The following is an 18,030-nucleotide window of genomic DNA, read 5'->3' as shown; positions in this document are numbered from 1 at the left end:
ATTGAACGCAGCCCTGAGCCCCTGGTGTGCACTTGCAGAGCAGGCTCCTGCCCTGCTCACCCCCGACACTCCGGCAGACCCCACCAGCCCCCTGTCTTCATTTCAGTCCAGACACCCCTCTCAGGCACGCCGGGGTCACCCACAGCGACCCTGCCGCCTCAGGCCCAGAGAGCTCGTCCGCAAAGAGTGGCTGCCTTCCCAGGCCCGGGGAGGCCATTCTGTTGCACCTCACTCTATTTGGGGACCACTCCCAGTCGTCCCAGGGCTCGCTCCTGGCAGTGCAGTTCCAGGGGGCAAACCTGGGTCGGCCACTGGCAAGGCCTGTCCCATCCTAGCCGCGACCAGGCTTTCATTTCTCCTCACTCCATCAGCTCTACCGCCCACCTAGCAGTGGCTGACGCCCAGAGCCCTGGGGCGCGCCAGGCATGGCCCCTGCCCTATGCCTGGCAATGCTCACAGCCAGGCCCCCTGGACAGATGAAGAGATGGGCCAACAAGGAGAGTGACATGCCGAGGCCACCGCTTGGAAAGACCCTCTAACCCGCAGGGGCTGTGAGTCTTTCCTCCCCAGGAGTCTGTGTGCCAGCAAGATGGCGGGTTCCCTCGTGGGTCGTTGGCCCTGACGGGGCGGGGCAGCCCAGGCCTCTCTCTGAGGTGGCTCTGAGAAGCCAGGACAATCTCCGCTCCAGGAGTTAACAATGAGGGCATGAACTCTGCCCATGGTGGAGCCTGTGCGGCCCTGCTGTGGCCGCAGAGCCAGTGGCCACTTCCCTTGGGAGCCGATATCTATGTCCACCTCCTGGCCAGCAACCCGGCCTGGGCCCCCAGCACCAAACCCCCTCCCTGGAAAGCTGACGTCTTCTCAGAAATCTCCTATTTCTCCCTCAAGTCCAAACCATTAGGTACTTGTCTGAGGTCTCCTGTGCTCCCAAGAAAGTGCTCTACCTCAAGCTCCATTTGCCAAGCGCCAGGGTCAGGCAGCGCAGGGCTGTGGCTGTAACCGGGTCAGGCGGGGCCATGGCTCTAACCTCGTCTCAGTCCCTCCAGCCCCGGCCCCATGGAATTGAAAGCAGCAGAGATTAGAACACGTGGATGTACATTAATGTTCAGAGCATCACTGTTCACGGCACGCCCAAGCCTGTTTCTCCTCTTCCTCCTCACAAACACATCTCCCTCAACTCGTTCTCTCCTTCACTGACTCCCTCCTCCCTCTTTCTTCTCCCATTTTAGCCACCAATTTGTTTCTTCATTTGTTTTCAAATATACTTGTTTTGAAAATCTTCCAGCTGGTTCTATTGCTCAGGTGCCTCACCCAGAGTTCCTCCCATTGGTGTGGTACACTGTCACTCATGCTGGTGCAGATCCTCACATGTTTTGTGATTTCTGATTGGGCGTTTAAGACGGGGATCATGGTCGGGGAGCTGGAGGGACAGTACAGTAGGTAGGATGTTTCCTTTGCACACAGCGGACCAGGTTCAATCCCCCATGCCCCATACCGTCCCCTGAGCACCTTCAGGAGTGATTCCTGAGTGAAGAGCCAGGAATAATTCTGAGCATCACTGAGGATGGCCCAACTACTCCTCCCCTCCCAACCCCCTAAAAAAGATGGGGATTATTTTTCCCTCATGGATAGTCTGGCTAGCCTGGGGTGGGGACACACTCTCCGAACATGATTCTATTTCTGCCTCTACTCAGTCTACCTGCTCTAGACCAACACAAGTGTTCCCAAGGGTGGTTGCCCCTCTCCCAAAAATTTTTGTGAAAAAAATATACATAGTAAAGGGTAGATCATTATTTGTTTTTTGTTTGGGGGCTATACCTGGCAATGCTCATGGGTTACTCCTAGCTCTACACTAGGGAACTACTCCTGGAGGTGTTCAGGGGACCATGTGGGATACAGGGGATCAAACTCAAGTCAACCACATGCAAGGCAAGTGCCCTCCCCACTGTACTGTCATTCTGGCCCCCACCACAATCATTTTATAGATAATGATCAATCATTATGATTACGTATTGCATTACATTTCATTTCCCCTCACCAAAACTCTGTCCATCTCTGTATCTGTTGACTTCTTGAGGCCAGAGAAGGGGTATGGTCCAACAGTGCGACAGTTAGTGTGCTTGCCTTGCATGCAGGCTCAATCCCTGGCTCCACATAGGGTCCCCTGAGCCCTGCCAGGAGTGAGCCCTAGCATAGAGGGAGGAGGAAGTCCTGAGCACTGCCAAACATTCCCTCCACCAAAAACAAATAAATAATAAGATTCCTTTCCCTCTCCTCCAGGCCCTGGGAACTGTCATTCTATCTTCTATGAATTTCACTGCTCTTAGCCCCTCAGGTGAGTAGACTCATGCAAAATTACCCTCTTGCATTTACCCCCTTGTATCTGCAATTCTCGTAGCACAGTGGCCTGCGCCCATCCCCGTCTGGCGGGTGAGCTTCCCCCCTTTGGGGTCTGTAACAGTGTGTGCCCCACCACCTTGAGTTTATCCGTGTCTCCATGGATGTGCAGTTGGGCTACTGTGAACAGTGACGCTATGAACATTAATGTACATCCACGTGTTCATTCTCAGCTGCTTTCAATTCCATAGAGCTGGGGCTGGAAGAGTAGCACAGCAGGTGGGGCGGTGACCCGGGTTTGATCCCCGGCACCCCATATGTTCTCCCCACGCACCACCAGGAGTAATTCCTGAGAGCAGAGCCAGGAGTAAGCTCTGAGCATCACTGGGTATGGCCCCAAAACAAACCAATAAATAATAATTTTTTTTTTAATTCCCATGGGAAACATCTCAGAAGTGTCTCCTCAGGTCACTGTGCTGACATGCTGAGGACCCGGTCCCAGTGTGCCCCACGAGAGCTACACTCGCAGTGTGCCAGCAACACAAGTCCCAGTGTCCTTCTGTCCTGGCCAGGCTGGCTGTTGGGGGTGGGGGGTTATTGAATGTTGGGATCTCGTGGCCACTGGCTCCGTGGCCAGGAATCACTCAGGACCCATGTGCAGGTCCAGAGATCAAACCCAGGTTGGCCACACGCAGGGCACATGCCCTAACCCCTGCACACACTGTTTCTGTGATAGTTAGGTTAGTGGCTATGAAATGACTCACTGGGGTTTCAGCCCCAGGGGGCCCCAGCGTCCCACCCCTATCGACCCCTCTAGTCCCCTCATCCACACGAGGGACAAAGGTTTCCTGGGAATGAAAGGCCCTAGAGTCGCTGTGTCCATGATGACAGCCGCTGTATGTGGGGGCACGGTGAGGGGACAGCCAGCTCTCTCTAATTAAGCAGCCACGGCCCTCCACATGGGAGAGTGGAGGTGGTCTCCGGTTATTGAGGACCTACTGTGTGCCAGCTACAGGGCTGGTGCCATGCACACAGTGTGGAGCTCACTGAATTCTCCTTCGGTCCTAGGACAGAGGCACTACTGTGGGTACTGGGTCAGTTAAGACTAAGGAGCGAAGGAGCCTTTGCCACACAGCTCCTGTCTTCCTCCGTCCCCCACCGGTCACCAAGGCACCCTCCTGCCATCAGAGCCGGTGGCTTCCTTCTTCTCATCTGCCTCAGCCCCTCGGGCAGCAAAGACCAGGAATCTGCCACCTGTCCACAGGTCCCCCAGGGTCCCCCACTCGGGAGGTTCCACAGAACTCAGGCCCAAGTCCCATGACTCAGCCTAGAGGCAGTCCACGCTGGGAGTGGACCCTCTGCACAGGGCCTGGTCACCCGCCCGCCCCAGACACTGAGCCAGCAGCCTGCAGACGCCCCGCCCACACAGTCCGGCCAGGGTGGTGCTTGTGTGGGATGGATTTAAATCCAGCTGCCAGACCCCTGGCCGGGAGAGGCCGCAAGGAAGGACTGGCCACCATGCACAGTTCCCAGGCCGTCAGGGCGCTGCTGCCCCCGCTGCTCCTGCTGGCCTGCGCCTCTGGCCCCGCGGCCGCCCTGAGCGATGATGAGAGGCGCACGATGCTGCAGCTGCACAACCTATACCGGGCCCAGGTGGACCCGCCAGCCGCCAACATGCTGCGCATGGTGAGTGTGACCTGGCTGCCCTCGTCTCCCACCCCCGCCTCCAAGGTTGCCAAGACCCCCCCTCCCTCCAGGGCTACAGAATCCCCCCCATCTCTCCAGGAGTCAGAGGACTCAGGTCCCTGGGGTACTTGCCGGCCACAAACTGGCAGAACCAGGCCCAGGAGCCCCACCCCCAGCTCCTGATCCCTTCCCCACATGGCCTAAAGTGCACGTGTCCCTGGGAGGGGGCACAGGAAGCCTCTGGCTTTGCCCTGGGACGGAACGTCCTTGGGAGATTTGCAAGTGGGGGAGGGAGACAGAGAAGAGGCAGGGGCCAGGGGCTGTTGGGGAGGAAAGAGGAAACACAGGCAGGGCCCGGATCTCACATTCACCACCCGCCTCTCAAGTGGGAAGGTTGTCTGCAGGTCATCTGTGAAATGGGGACACTCAGTGACATGGAGATCAACACAGACTGGCTCTCACAGATTTTATTTTCAGTGGGGAAGTGCTGGGGGTAAGGGGTAAAATCTAAGATCTCAAAAACATGTACTTACCACAGGGTCTGTGAAGTGCACAAAGATGTAAAAAGTGCCCGTGGGTGCTGGTAGGGGACACATGCAGATGTGGGAACATGCTTAAAGGGAAAGAACATATTTATAGATAGGGACACATTTGCAAGGTGAGAGCTTACAGGCGAGAACATGCTTAAAGGAGAGGGCATGCTTACAGGCGAGAACATGCTTATGGGTGAGAACGTGTTTACAGGTGAGGGCATGCTTGCAGGCAAGAACACACTTAGAGGCGAGAACATGCTTATAGGCGAGAACGTGCTTACAGGCAAGGGCATGCTTATAGGCAAGAACAAGCTTACAGGCGAGAACATGCTTACAAGCGAGAACATGCTTGCGGGTTAGAACATGCTTACAGGTGAGAACATGCTTACGGGTGAGAACATGCTTATGGGTGAGGACATGCATACACACAGGTGAGGACATATATACATATGGGTGAGGACATGCATATATATATGGATGAGGACATGCATACATATGGATGAAAACATGCTTACATATGGGTGAGGACATGCTTACATACAGGTGAGGGCATGAATACATATGAGGACATGCATATATATGGGTGAGGCATGCTTGCATATGGGTGAGGGCATGAATACATACAGGTGAGGGCATGAATACATACGGGTGAGAGCATGCATACATATGAGTGAGGCCATGCTTATATACAGGTGAGGACATGCTTGCACTCGGGTGAGGACAGGGCACCACGACAGTGAGAGGGCCTGGACAGGGCAGTGGCCACTCTCGGAGGAAGGCGGCTGGGCAGACGTGGAGGCCACAGCGCTGGTGTGCTGATGGAAATGAGACAAAGCAGAGGCTCCCCCACTTCCTTCTCTCCCTGAGGACTGGCCCAGCACCCTGCCCCCATCACCCTCAGGTCCCCTGGGGTGTCCCCTGCTCCTAATCTGGGGCCTGGGAGTCAAGTGGCATCTGGGGGACCTGAGGGGAGTTTGGCAGTTCAGGGGTAAAGCTCTGCTCACTCTCCTGCAGTGAGTCGGGGGGCGGGTGCAGGGCACCCTCGAAGCTCTCCCTGCTACCTGATGCAGAGGGTCAGCCAGGAAAGGTGTGAAGGGTCTAGGAAGGCCTCTGCGTGTGTGGAGGCTACCACTTGGGAATCCTGAGCTGCTGCCCATCCGGGCCTGCAGCTCAGCACGAGCCCTCAGTTTCCCACCTGTAGACCCCCGGTGGCCCGTACACTTGCGGCTGAGGCTGGGGTTGCCGAGACTGGAAGCTGCTTTGCAGCCAGAGTTGATCCTCCAAAATGGGGCAACATTCTGGAAGCATCCCGGATATTGAGGGGCGAGGCGAGAGGAGGGGGTGGGGAAGAAGCTCCTCCAGGACACCCGACCACGTCGCGCGCCACTTCAGCGAAGGCAAAGGCAGACAGCCTGGCTCCAAATCTCCCTTTTGCCACTGGTTAGCAAAGTTATTTACCTCTCTGGGCTTCCAGTTCCCCAACAGCAAATCAAACAAGAGGCCCCTGTACTTAGAAGGATTAAGAAACTACAGGTGTCTGGAGCCCTTCAGATGAGGGAGTGATCCCAGCTGACCGAGGCAGCTGAGGGGCAGTGTGGACGATCCCTTCACTGGGCTTCCACATGGGGTCAACGCCATTCTACCTCCCGAGCCCCTCTTAGCTTATCTTCCTCGGACCCCTCTTCCCCCACCCCGCTGGCACCACCCTGGTTCAGTCCTTCCCTGCTTCTCCCGAGACCCCTCCGGGGGCCAGAGCGGGTACCGAGGGAAGGGCGCTTGCACTGTGGCTCCTGGCACCTCTTAGGGTCTGCTGAGCGCACGGCCGGGTGCTGAAGACAAAACAAAAGAACCAGAAAGACCTGCAACAACCCAAGGACCCTTGAACAGTCTCTGCCCTCCACCCCCAGACCTCAGTCGTCAGCACCCCAGGAGGCCTCTGACCCGCAGTTCTGTCCCTGTCCCCCCTCAGTGTGCCCCTGGCTCTCTGTGGCATTCTCCCAGGAGAATGAGAACACGGTTTGGGTGTGCGACCTCCACTGCCTCTCCTGAGCCCCTTCCCTCTGTCCTGTCCCAAACAGCTCAGGTGTGGGCGTGACTGCCCTGCCCCGCGCCTGTCCCCCGTGCCCACCTGCCCTGCCCCGCGCCCGTCCTTCCCATCCACATGCCCTGCACCCCTGACACCTTCAGCTCTCGGTGTCTTTCCCTCCCATACTTGGACCCTGCCTCATCTTCTCACGGTTAACTCAGTGCCCTTCTCTGTACTTAGAGTTGGTCAGGTGACTTTATTGGGTGCCTTGTCATACCTGTCACGACCCGTGAGGGTTAGGACCAGACCAACCCAGACTTTTTTGTCCTCACCCCCACCCCAGGTGGGGGCCAGAAGTGAATGAAGTCTGGTGCCACTTCTTCACTGTTAGATGGGAACCCTGTGACTGGGGAGGCTCCACAGGGCTCTCTCGACAACTGAGGCCCCCCTTAGGGCCCAGAGGAGCACCTAGTGTGGGCTCCAGGGATCTGAGCAGACAGAAGAGCTGGAGGGGAGGTCGCTCTGAGCAGGCCTCTCTCAGTCTCTAATATTGACAAATGTCACAAATGTCAGTGCCACCTTTGGGAGGGAGCCCTGAGTCAGGGGCCACAACCAGGAGTCCAGCAAGGGCCCTGCCCTGCCCCAAGCCGCACACCAGACCAGCCCAGACACCCCCAAACCTGAGCCACTTCCCCCACTCCCTCCACTGCTAAAGTTGGAGAGAACCTCACGAACCAGCAAATCGGGACCCAAAACCACAGCGAAAGGAGGGAGCAGCTCCCAGAGCCCCGTGGGTGGGCAGTGGGTGTGGCCACGCAGCCCCAACCCTCAGGGTCACCCCAACTCTTGGCACTGTATGGGTCTGTCTGGAACCTGCAGCTGGCTGGCCCCCAAGGGCGGAGTGAGAGGCACGGCCAGGGCGTCCACTGCCAGGAGAGCCAAGGACACACTTTATTTTACTTTATTGATTCACCGTGAGATATAGTTACAAGCTTTCATGTTTGGGTTACAATCACACAATGATCAAACACCCATCCCTCCACCAGTGCACATTCCCCATCACTAATATCCCCGGTATACACCCCCTTTCTCACCCTCCCCATGCCTCCATGACAGACAATATTTCCCATACTCTCTCTCTACTTTTTTCTCTCTCTACACAGACACTGAGAGGTCATCATGCTTGCTCCTTTATCTACTTTCAGTACACATCTCCCATCCCGACCAATCCCTCCAACCGTCATTTTCTTAGTGATCCCTTCTCTATTCCGGCTGCCTTCTCCCCGCCCACCCATGAGACAGGCCTCCAGCTACGGAGCAGTCTTCCTGACCCTTATGTCTACTGTGCCAAGGACACACTTAATAGAACCCAGGCCTCCCTCCTTGGCCTTCCATCAGAGGTCCAGGCAGCCCAGGTCCCCACAGCTCTGCCTGTCCTTCCAGACTAGGACGCAGATGGAGCTCAGAGCCCCCATAAGCTCAATTGTCCCTGTAGTTGTCACAGCTGAGGTCCCCACTGGATAGATCTCCTGTGGGATCTACAAACATGTGCGTCCCCTGAAGAGTGGCTCTCAGTGAGGGTTACAGGGACACCTCATCTTCATGGGAGGGGACAGGCAGTTGACAAGAGTGAAAGCACTGAGGACTATCATTAGGCAGGAAAGCCGGGCTCGGGCAATGAGTAGGCACCTGTCTTGCTGACCACGGTTCAGTCCCCGGCACCCCACGCCACATCAGGAGTGATCCCTGAGTCCAGGGCCATGAGAAAGCCCTGAGCATCCTGGGTATACCTCCTCCTATACCCCCCTCCCTCCCACCCCCCCTTGCAAAAAAAAAAAACCCCAAAAAACAAGCATGGAGTCTGGGCTAACCCCCTGGGGCAGTTGAGGGGGGATCTTGGCTCCCTAAGTCAGATTTGTTGTAGGCAGGTGGGGTCAAGGCAGGGCTGAACGAAAGCTTAATGAATCAGCCTGTCCAGGCAGACCAGGGCACAGCAGGGGCACTGCTGCCACCGTCCACGCAAATACTGACCCTGAGCAAACACCTCATGCATTCCTCAAAGCCCAGCAGAGCTCAGAAGCGTTGGCAGCCTGCCGGGAGATGGCACACCTGTGTCCTCGGCTGCGTCCTTCCCACCCCCCACCTCACACCACCCACCTGGCACCGGCCAGCTTCAGGAGGGGCAGGGGCTCCGGCTCCAGCTCCCCCCCAGCTCTCCTCCTGCCCAACAGAGCTGGGACCCCGAGCTGGCCGCCTTCGCCAAGGCCTATGCAGAGAGGTGCGTGTGGGGCCACAACAAGGAGCGCCAGCGGCGGGGTGAGAACCTGTTCGCCATCACCGAGCGGGGCCTGGACGTGCCTCTGGCTGTGCAGGAGTGGCACCTCGAGCACGAGCACTACAACTTCAGCTCCAACGCCTGCAACGAGAGCCAGATGTGCGGCCACTACACTCAGGTGCGCGGGCCGCGTTGGGCAGGGCCGCCTCTGTTTACCTCCCGGAATCTCCTGCTCTAAAATACTTCCAGAGAGTGAGTTGTCTCTCCAGGGCATGCATGTACTGCCCTCTGTGCAGTCTGCTTCTGAAACAGCCTAAACTGTTTCCATGCAACTCTTGAAGACACAGTACAGTCAGGGTTCAGCGTCGGAGAGACAGTCTGCAGGGTCTGTGCTTGCTTACATCTGAGCCCCAGAACAGAATATGGTTCCCGCCCTGCCAGGAGGGAGCCCTACACACACACACACACACACACACACACACACACACACACACACACACACACACACACACACACACACACAATCACTTGAGCCCCTGCATAAGTAAGTACCTCTCCTTCCTCCCGGACTTAGCCCTAAACATATACACACACACACACACACACACACACACACACACACACACACACACGCACGCACGCAATCACTTGAGCCCCTGCATAAGTAAGTACCCCTCTTTCTTCCCGGACTTCTGGGTGTCTGTTGGCAACTAACTTGCTGCTTCTAGGCTGGAGCGGGCTCTCAGTGGGCTGAAGCAGGTACTCAGCATACTGGAGATCCAGATCTGACCCTCCCGGCTGGACGGTCCCCCAAGCACCGAAATGGAAGTACTCCTAAGCACTGCAGGATGTGGTGGCACATATAAAAAATCAAAAACAAAAATTTGGGCTTTTGCTTCCTACCTGCTGGGGACCAACACATCAAATAGACAATTTGTTTATTTTTTTCTTTTTCATTTAAACACTTGCAGGGAAAAAAATGTTTAGGGGTCCTTTATTGTATTTAAAAACTTGAATAAAAGGGGCTGGAGTGATAGCATAGCGGGTAGGGCGTTTGCCTTGCACGCGGCCGACCCGGGTTCAAATCCCAGCATCCCATATGGTCCCCTGAGCACCGCCAGGAGTAATTCCTGAGTGCAGAGCCAGGAGTAACCCCTGTGCATCGCCAGGTGTGACCCAAAAACCAAAAAAAATAAAAATAAAAAAATAAAAACTTGAATAAAAATGGGGCTGGATGGGGTTGGAGCGATAGCACAGCAGGTAGGACGTTTGCCTTGCATGCGGCTGACCTGGGTTCTATTCCCAGCATCCCATATGGTCCCCTGAGCACTGCCAGGAGTTAATTCCTGAGTGCATGAGCCAAGAGTAACCCTTGTGCATCGCCGGATATGACCCAAAAAGCCAAAAAGCGGGGGGTGGTGTGGAGAGATAGTACAGAGGGGAAGGCACTTGCCCTGCACCCAGCTGATCTGGGTTCTATTCCTGGCATCCCATATGGTCCCCCAAGCACCTCCAAGGATGATTCCAAGTGCAGAAGTAGGAGTAACTCCTAGACATCACCTAGTTGTTCAGGGAAACAACTACAAAAAAAATACATTAAAAAAAGAGAGCAAATTGTCACCGAGCAAAAGTCTCCCTGAGCCCTTCTGAAGCCTCTCTTCTACTTGAGGACACTTTCGCCTAAGTCAACGTTCTCACTACAGTTTGATTGTTTTTGTTTGGGGGCCACTTCTGGTGGTTCTCAAGGATCTGCACTCAGGGATCACTTCTGGCAGGGCTTCAGGGGCTATCAAGGGTGCCAGGTATGGAGCCCAGGTCAGCTGCGCTTGCAAGACAAGCACCTACTTGACAAGCAGCCCTCTCTCACTGAATTTTGAACATTTTGTCCTAAGAGATGTAGGGTGTCGGGCTGTGTGTGGAGAAATTAACAGGGAAATTGAAAAATTATGGAATTATGTTTATCTTCCCCATGCTTGCTTACTCAAATAACATGATAATTTTAGAAAGTATGAAAAGGAACCAGACATCTTCCCACCCATACCCTTGCATTGTCCAGTGCCCCTCCGGGAGGTATTTTTAGTGCTAATCTTTGGGGAAGGAAATCCCAGCATTGCCCACCCAGATCAGGAAGTTGTGGAGTCAACCTGCCTTCTGGTCTCTGTACCTCTCCCACTCCCCACCCTACACATCCTCCTGCAGGGCTACTGTCAAGTGCCAGAGGGGGCCATGCCCCACCTCCACACCAGCTTCCTCCAGGGGCGGGGCACATGGACTCTGGAGGTATTTCTGCCTGAGAGATTCTCATCAGTGCAGTGGCACTGGAGCATGCTTGGCTCCTGATTTAGACAGGAATCCTATCCCAAGTGGTGTGTGTGTGTGTGTGTGTGTGTGTGTGTGTGTGTGTGTGTGTGTGTGTGTGTTTTGTGTATGTGTGTCTGGATCGGGAATAAAAAGGTCTATGGAAGACTGGAGAGACTGTACAGCGGGTAGGGCATTTGCCTTGCACACGGCTGACCTGGGTTTGATCCCCAGCATCCCATATGGTCCCCTGAGCACCGCCAGGGATAATTCCTGAGTGCAGAGCCAGGAATAACCCCTGTGCATCACCAGGAGTGACCAAAAAAGAAAAAAACAAAAACAAAAAAAGTTTTTATAACAAGGTGAAGGTAAAAGATTATAAAAATGGGGGGAATGAAGAAACATGGAGCCAGAATGATGATATAGAGGGTAGGGGGCTTGCTTTGCATACGGCAAACACAGACTTAATCCCTGGCACCCTGGTGGTCCCCTGAATCCCATCAGGAGTGATCCCTGCCAGTAGTCAGTGCTGGCAGTCAGACATTGCCAGTTGTGCCCCCTAACCTCCCAAAAAAGGATTGGTGGTGTAATGGCCAGAGAAATAGTATAGTATGTAAGGCACACAGGGGACCAGAATTTGATCCCCACACTCATATGATCCCCTGAGCACACCAGGAGTAATCTCCAGCCCAGAGCCAGGATTAAGTCCTGAGCACTGCTGGATGTGCATTTCCCCTACCCTCCCCCCGAGGAAAAAAAAAGAAAAGAAATGGCAGTGCAGTGATTTGTGTGGCAAGTTTCACCCTTTCCCCCCTGGTCTTCCAGGACATATGCATAAGTGCCCTGGCTCTGCTCGGGAATCACTCCTTACTGTTGTAGTATATTTCTCTGGCCCCTCAAGTCCCACTTTTGAAACAAATCCTTATGCACCTTTCCTTGAACGTTGCTTGCAGCTGGTGGCCAAGATCCTCTGTCAGAGTCACTGGTTGGGCGGGTCCCCTTTGTTAGGAAAGGCAAAGACCCTAGGAAGAGAGAGCTCTTGAAGGTGTCTCTAATAGGAAGGTTTTCAGAGGGGCAGGGGCTGTGAAATAAAATCTATGGTTGGCATAAATTCACCACCTTCACCACCAACTCAAATCCCTGTTCCCAGTTTTGTCCTAGGATTTGGGCAGGACTGAGGGCGGGGCACCGTGGGAAGGGCTCCCAGGCCAGACCGACAGCGCAGTGGGCACAGCCGAGCCCGGTTCGATCCCTGGCACCCCATACCCGGGTGTGGCCCTAAAACCAAACCCAGGCTCCTCGCCTGCTCCCCAGCCCCGGGCGGGGTCTCCGGCGCCAGAGCAGGACTAAGGGGTGGCCTGGCCCTTCTGCAGGTGATCTGGGCCAAGACAGAGAGGATAGGCTGTGGCTCCCACTTCTGTGAGAAGCTCGAGGGCCTCGAGGAGAGCAACATCCATCTGCTGGTTTGCAATTACGAGCCCCCGTGAGTGAGCCGAGCCCGGGCGAGGGGGGGATGGACGGGGGGGCTGTACTGGTCACAATAGGGGTCTCTGCCCTCCGCCCGCGGGGGTCCCAGAGTGCTGTGGGACTGGGCACGTGACGAGGGGTCCTCCTGCAGGGGGAACGTGAAGGGGCAGAGGCCCTACCAGGAGGGGACGCCCTGCTCCCAGTGCCCCGCCGGGTACCGCTGCGAGGAATCGCTGTGTGGTGAGTGGGGGGCGGCGCGCGGGCGGGCGGGGTTCGGGAGCCGGGGCTGGGCGGGCCGGGTGGGCGTGGCCGGTGACGAGAGGGGCACTGTTGGGTGTGGTCTGACGGTGGGCGTGGCCGGGACGGGCTGGTCAGCTGCAGCCGAGACTGGAGATGAGATGGTGCCTGTCGGAAGCCACCTGACCGAAGCTGGCCACTGTCCGTAACAGCGACTAGCACTGTTATCCACGAGGGGCTTCTGTGTGTGTGTGCGTGTGTGTGTGTGTGTGTGTGTGTGTGTGTGTGTGCTTATTCAACATTGCACCAGAGATGCAACTTCACAATTAAGAATATATAATTATTGGGGCTGGAGCGATAGCACAGCGGGTAGGGCGTTTGCCTTGCATGCAGCCGACCTGGGTTCGATTCCCAGCATCCCATATGGTCCCCTAACACCGCCAGGAGTAATTCCTGAGTGCAGAGACAGGAGTAACCCCTGTGCATCACTGGGTGTGACCCAAAAAGAAAAAAAAGAATATATAATTATTATAATAACTTTAAGTACATAATAATTTATATAGAAAATATATAATAAATATGTTTTTATTTTAATCATTGTGCACTTATAACGTATGCACTGCATTAATACATTGGAGAGAGTGTGCTGTTGGCAGTCTGGCCTTTTCACCTTGACTGCTGTAGGTGAGGCCTTCCGGGTCTTATTTGCAGCCTCATGCCAGGCCTTGTTTCCAATCAGAACCCATCAGAGAGCCGGAAGAAGCTCCAGACTTCCCTGACCAGGGCCCTGAGATTCCGTCTTCCCCTGCCATCGAAGACTCCGGTTCTAGGAAAACTGGTATTGTTTCTTCCCTGGCAACGGAAACCCCATTCTCCTTGGTAACAGAGGGTTCAGACTCCCTGGTAACCCAGGCCCCCTTTTCCCTAGCAACCGAAGAGCCCCCTTCCATGGCAACGGAGGCGCCACCTTCCTTAGCAACGACAGAGGGCCCTTCCTCTTCGACTACTCACAGCGCGCCCTTCCTGAATGAGGTGGCGGCCACCTCCCCCAGGTCCAGACAGGTCTCTGCGCCCCAGCCCACAGGCCAAGAGGCCCGCAGGACGAGAGTGACTTCCATGAGTCCCGAGAGCTCTCCGCTCCCCAGGCTGTCCTTGGCAGGGACACATGAGCTGCCACCCCATTTCCCGGCTGAGGCTGGGCTGCCTCCTCCCGAAGAGGTCTTCCCCTCAGTCTCCCCAGCCCAGGGCAAGCCAGATGAGCTGCCGGCCACGCTGGACCACACCAGGCACAACGCCTCTGAGCCCCTGACCGTCTCCCCCAACACCTCCGCCACTGCCCACGCCGAGGGTGCCCGTTCCCTCGCCCTGCAATCGTCCTTGCCAGGTAAGGCCTGGCGTGTCCCTCCTGGCCCCCTTCCTGGCCCCAGAGTGGCACTGCCCCTACCCTAGCACAGATGGCAGCCAGGGCGGGCCACATGCCCTAAGCAAGTGGGTCCTCAGCTGGGCATCTGGAGGGTGACAGGTCAGAGCAACCTCTCCAGGCTGAAGCCCGGACTCTCGCTCTCCACAGGTGAAGGCCCTGAAAGGCCAAGTGTCCAGTCAGGGCAGAACTCGGGCCCAGGCTTGCTCTGGGGCTCCCCGCTGGGACAGCTGCTACTGCCTTCCCTGGTGCTAGCCAGAATCTTCTGAGGAGGTCTCCACGCCAAGGCCAGGCCTGGGGGGCAAGCCTGCTGCATGACCACTGGATCGTCCTCCACAGAAGAAGCCACAGCTTCCAGGCAGGCCCTGCCCTGTGGCCCAGCGTCACCCCAGCCAATGGTCAGACTCCAGACAGATTTTTCTGAGTAACTGTCCTGTGGCCTGCGTTGTCCAGGGCCACCACCCTGCTCTTCCAGAACTGGAGGTTCATTAGCACCCGCACCACCACCACACACACACACACACACACACAGCCCTTCCCTGTGCCCTGAGATCTGGGTTGCCCACAGGAGGGCCGCTTGCCCCCAGGGAGAGAAAGGGCACTCTCCCTGTTACCTACCCAGTCTGCAGCCCAGACAAGACGCTTCTCGGCTAAAGGGGAGAAAGCACGGGTGCCTCAGACTCCTGGGGGCACAGACATCTGTCCTGGGCCAGATCTCTCGGGGCAGGCATCGCGGGCAGACATTCTGGAACAAGGCCTGGCTGGCCTCCTGACTGCACACCCACCTGCCTGGGGGTGGTCCGGAGTGCCTGCTCAGACCCCTCTGCCTATAAAAGGTAGGGGGCTCTCCCCAAGGGCCCTCCCGCTTCTTGCCTGGGGAGTTGTGAGGGAAAGGGATAAAAGACAAGCCCCACCCCCGAGTGGGGTTCTGTGGGTGGGGCAGGGAGCCCTGGGGGAAGCAGCCTTCAGCCTCTGAATAAAAGCCTGACTGTTCCCAGGGTTTCTGCATGGGGGCCGTGGGGGGCCTGAAGGAGTCCAAGCTTCCCCTGGAAGCTGCGGCGGGTATCCCTGCTCCCTCACACTCTTTCCCACGTGCTCAGTGATCAGGGCACCCTCTCTTCCCATCCCCTCACCCCTAGGCTGCCAGCAGGAGAGAGGGCCACGAGGGGCCCAGGGTGCAGGCAGCCTTTCCAGCTCTAGGTCACAAGTGGAGCCCACATGCCTTTAGGTCCCAGGATCACACTCCTGTGGGTGCAGCAGCTCAGGCACATCAGGAACACAGGCCAGAGAAGGGCCCCTTGGGCTGCTGCTGACCTTGTACACAGCCGACCTACGTGCAGACCCTGGCATCCCACAGGGCCCCTGGGCACCACTGGGTATGGACCCAAACAGAACAAAAATGGCCTTCAGATGCAGCTCTGTGGGGTGATCTTCGGTCCTGAGTGCTGAAGGCATTCTCCACACTCACCAATGTGCTGGTGGCACTTGCGTGGGGCAGGAAAGCCAGTGTTAAAGTGCTCGTGCTAGCAGCTGTAATGTGCAGGCAGTGACCATCTCCAGACCGAGACTGAAACATATGTGCACGTGCACGCAGACACACGTTTAGGATCTACAAGAATTCAGCTGAGACCCTAGGAGATTACCTGTCGTTTGAACAGTGTCTGCCTCCAACTCACAAACACAGGGTATTATTCCATTTTTAGATTTTCTTGTGGGCAGCAGGGGCACACCCAGCGGTGTTCACTTGACTCCTGGCGAGGCTGGGGGACCATATTTGGTGCCGGGGATCAAACTCAGGTCAGCCACATTTTATTTTTGCTTTTTGGGTCACACCCGGCGATGCACAGGAGTTACTCCTGGCTCTGCACACAGGAATTACTCCTGGAGGTGCTCAGGGGACCATATGGGATGCTGGGAATCGAACCCGGGTCAGCTGCGTGCAAGGCAAAAGCCCTACCCGCTGTGCTATCGGTTCCAGCCCCAGCCCCATTTTAGATCTTATTTCTTTTTAACTATGTTTCATAGTTTTCAAAGTACTTTTTTTTCTATTCTATATTCACAAATCTTTTGTGCATTAGCTTTATATCCTACAATCTGGACTGATTCATTATTCATAGTATTTTTAGCATATAAATATGAAGATGTCAACTACAGAGATGCTTTTTGCTAGGGGGCACACCCAGGGTGCTTAGGCATCACTCCTGGCAATGCCGGGGGCCCATATGTGGTGCCCGGGCGCAAACTGCTGTCAGCTACGTGAGTCCCTGATGTACCATCTCTCTGGACCTGTAGGCACTTCTTCATAATTCAGAGAACTTTTTCTTGCCAAATACCTGGGCTTGACCCTTTGGTGCAATGCCGAGTAAGGGCTTGTCTTGTTCTGGATCTTAGGGAGGAAACACTGAGTCTTTCACCAGTCACTGTTAACTTTTAGCTTTTCAGATTTGACTCAACTTTGCACGCCTGTTGTGGGGGAGGCTTCCCTTTTCTCATCATTTGTGCTGATCAGGCAAAGGCAGCCTGTGGCAAACCTCTGGGGGCCACTTGTCCAAGACCAGGGGCAGGGGCTTAGTTTTGGGGAACTAGTGTGAAGGCAGGAACGGGTGTCCCATACCAGTCAGGCAGGGGAAATGGGGTTGGGGGAGGGAAGGGCATCCACCCCAGCCTCCAGGCCAGGAGCAGGGAAGGACTTGCTCAGCAATGCTCCAGGGCTCCCAGACAGACCGGGACGGGCAGAGCGATGGGGAACACGGCTGTGACCTCAGGATGGGGGTTCCCAGCTCTGTCCATCAGGTCAGGTTCCCACGCTCACTCACACCCCAACCACCTGACAGGGAGCAGGGCCAGGTGCTGGGAGAGGGAAGGCTTAGGGGCTGAGGACAAAGGCCACCTGCTGGGGGCTCACACCGCATCTGACACCAGAGGTTCTATGAGGGGGAAGCCTGCCATCTGCTTAACTAAGACCTGGAGAAAACTTTTAGTGGGGGGTTTCTTCTTAGAGGCGTAGGAAACGTCTAGACCCCCAGAGGCCTCAGGGTTATCATGGGCAACACCAGGAGCCTCCAAGGACTCGCCAAGTTAGCCCCACCCCCCACCCCACTCAGTGTGGCGAGAATCAAGTGCCTCACTCAGCACCACAGGGAGGCAGACAGGCCGGATGAGGGCTGAAGGGCAAGTGACCCCTGAACAGCGCAGACCGGGGGTGTCCCACGGGGGCAAATGTGCAAGCCTGCACACACCTGAGCATGCTGCTCTGCCACTGAAGTGACTATGGGAAGAAACAGTTCAGCCAGGGCATCCCAGGATGGGCCATGGGGTGCCACCATTGAGAAGGATGGCCAGCCACCAGACGCCAATACTCAGATGTCAGCTTCCCTAGAGCAAGGGTAGAGAATGCCTGGGGGAAGCTCACTGATCCCCACAGCCCCCGCCCCGTGGTATGCAAACTCCACCGAGATGGTGGTGTTCTCCTGGGCCCAGCATACCCCATTTGGGATTTGGTCTATTTACTGTGCCTGATGCCAGGCAGAAGCAGGTTGGGGGTGCAGCACCCACTTTTCCAGGGAAGATGAGGCTTGGAAGCTCAGCTGGACCGGATCTGTCTCTCCAGCTGTAACATGCCACCAAGTGGCAGTGGAAACCAAGCATGTCGTCTTCAAACAGGACTGAGATGCTTGGGGCCTGGGTGGGGACCGAGTCCCAGGTGACCAGTGCTACACTCTTCAATGCTGAGCCCTGGCATCTCGGCCTC

The 18,030-nt window shown here is 56.1% G+C and overlaps 1 protein-coding gene across 2 annotated transcripts; it reads left to right on the top strand.

Moving 5' to 3' along the window:
* Positions 1 to 3,849: 3,849 nt before the first annotated feature.
* On the top strand, positions 3,850 to 17,968 carry PI16 (peptidase inhibitor 16). Of its 2 annotated transcripts, XM_055137327.1 has the most exons (7): positions 3,850 to 4,023; positions 8,814 to 9,035; positions 12,529 to 12,638; positions 12,774 to 12,862; positions 13,599 to 13,697; positions 13,788 to 14,243; positions 14,430 to 17,968. In XM_055137327.1, the coding sequence occupies exons 1-7, from the start codon at positions 3,856 to 3,858 to the stop codon at positions 14,546 to 14,548; spliced, it is 1,263 nt and encodes a 420-aa protein (XP_054993302.1). In that variant the 5' UTR covers positions 3,850 to 3,855; the 3' UTR covers positions 14,549 to 17,968. The 2 variants fall into 2 exon arrangements, with proteins under 2 accessions (XP_054993302.1, XP_004619393.1); XM_004619336.2 differs by having other exon boundaries at positions 13,599 to 14,243.
* Positions 17,969 to 18,030: the final 62 nt, after the last annotated feature.

Source organism: Sorex araneus, chromosome 5 (assembly GCF_027595985.1).
Source record: "Sorex araneus isolate mSorAra2 chromosome 5, mSorAra2.pri, whole genome shotgun sequence".
Classification (NCBI taxonomy): domain Eukaryota; kingdom Metazoa; phylum Chordata; class Mammalia; order Eulipotyphla; family Soricidae; genus Sorex; species Sorex araneus.
Note: the sequence above shows the minus strand (reverse complement) of the source record. Positions and strands in the feature narration are given on the sequence as shown.

What these genes read in the sequence shown, in the direction of transcription:
- PI16 (XM_004619336.2), top strand. Translation starts at nt 3,856, where the DNA reads ATGCACAGTTCCCAGGCCGTCAGGGCGCTGCTGCCCCCGCTGCTCCTG. An exon ending in CTGCGAGGAATCGCTGTGTG is followed by an intron (nt 12,863 to 13,598) that starts GTGAGTGGGGGG and finishes GTTTCCAATCAG; the next exon opens with AACCCATCAGAGAGCCGGAA. An exon ending in CCTGCAATCGTCCTTGCCAG is followed by an intron (nt 14,244 to 14,429) that starts GTAAGGCCTGGC and finishes CGCTCTCCACAG; the next exon opens with GTGAAGGCCCTGAAAGGCCA.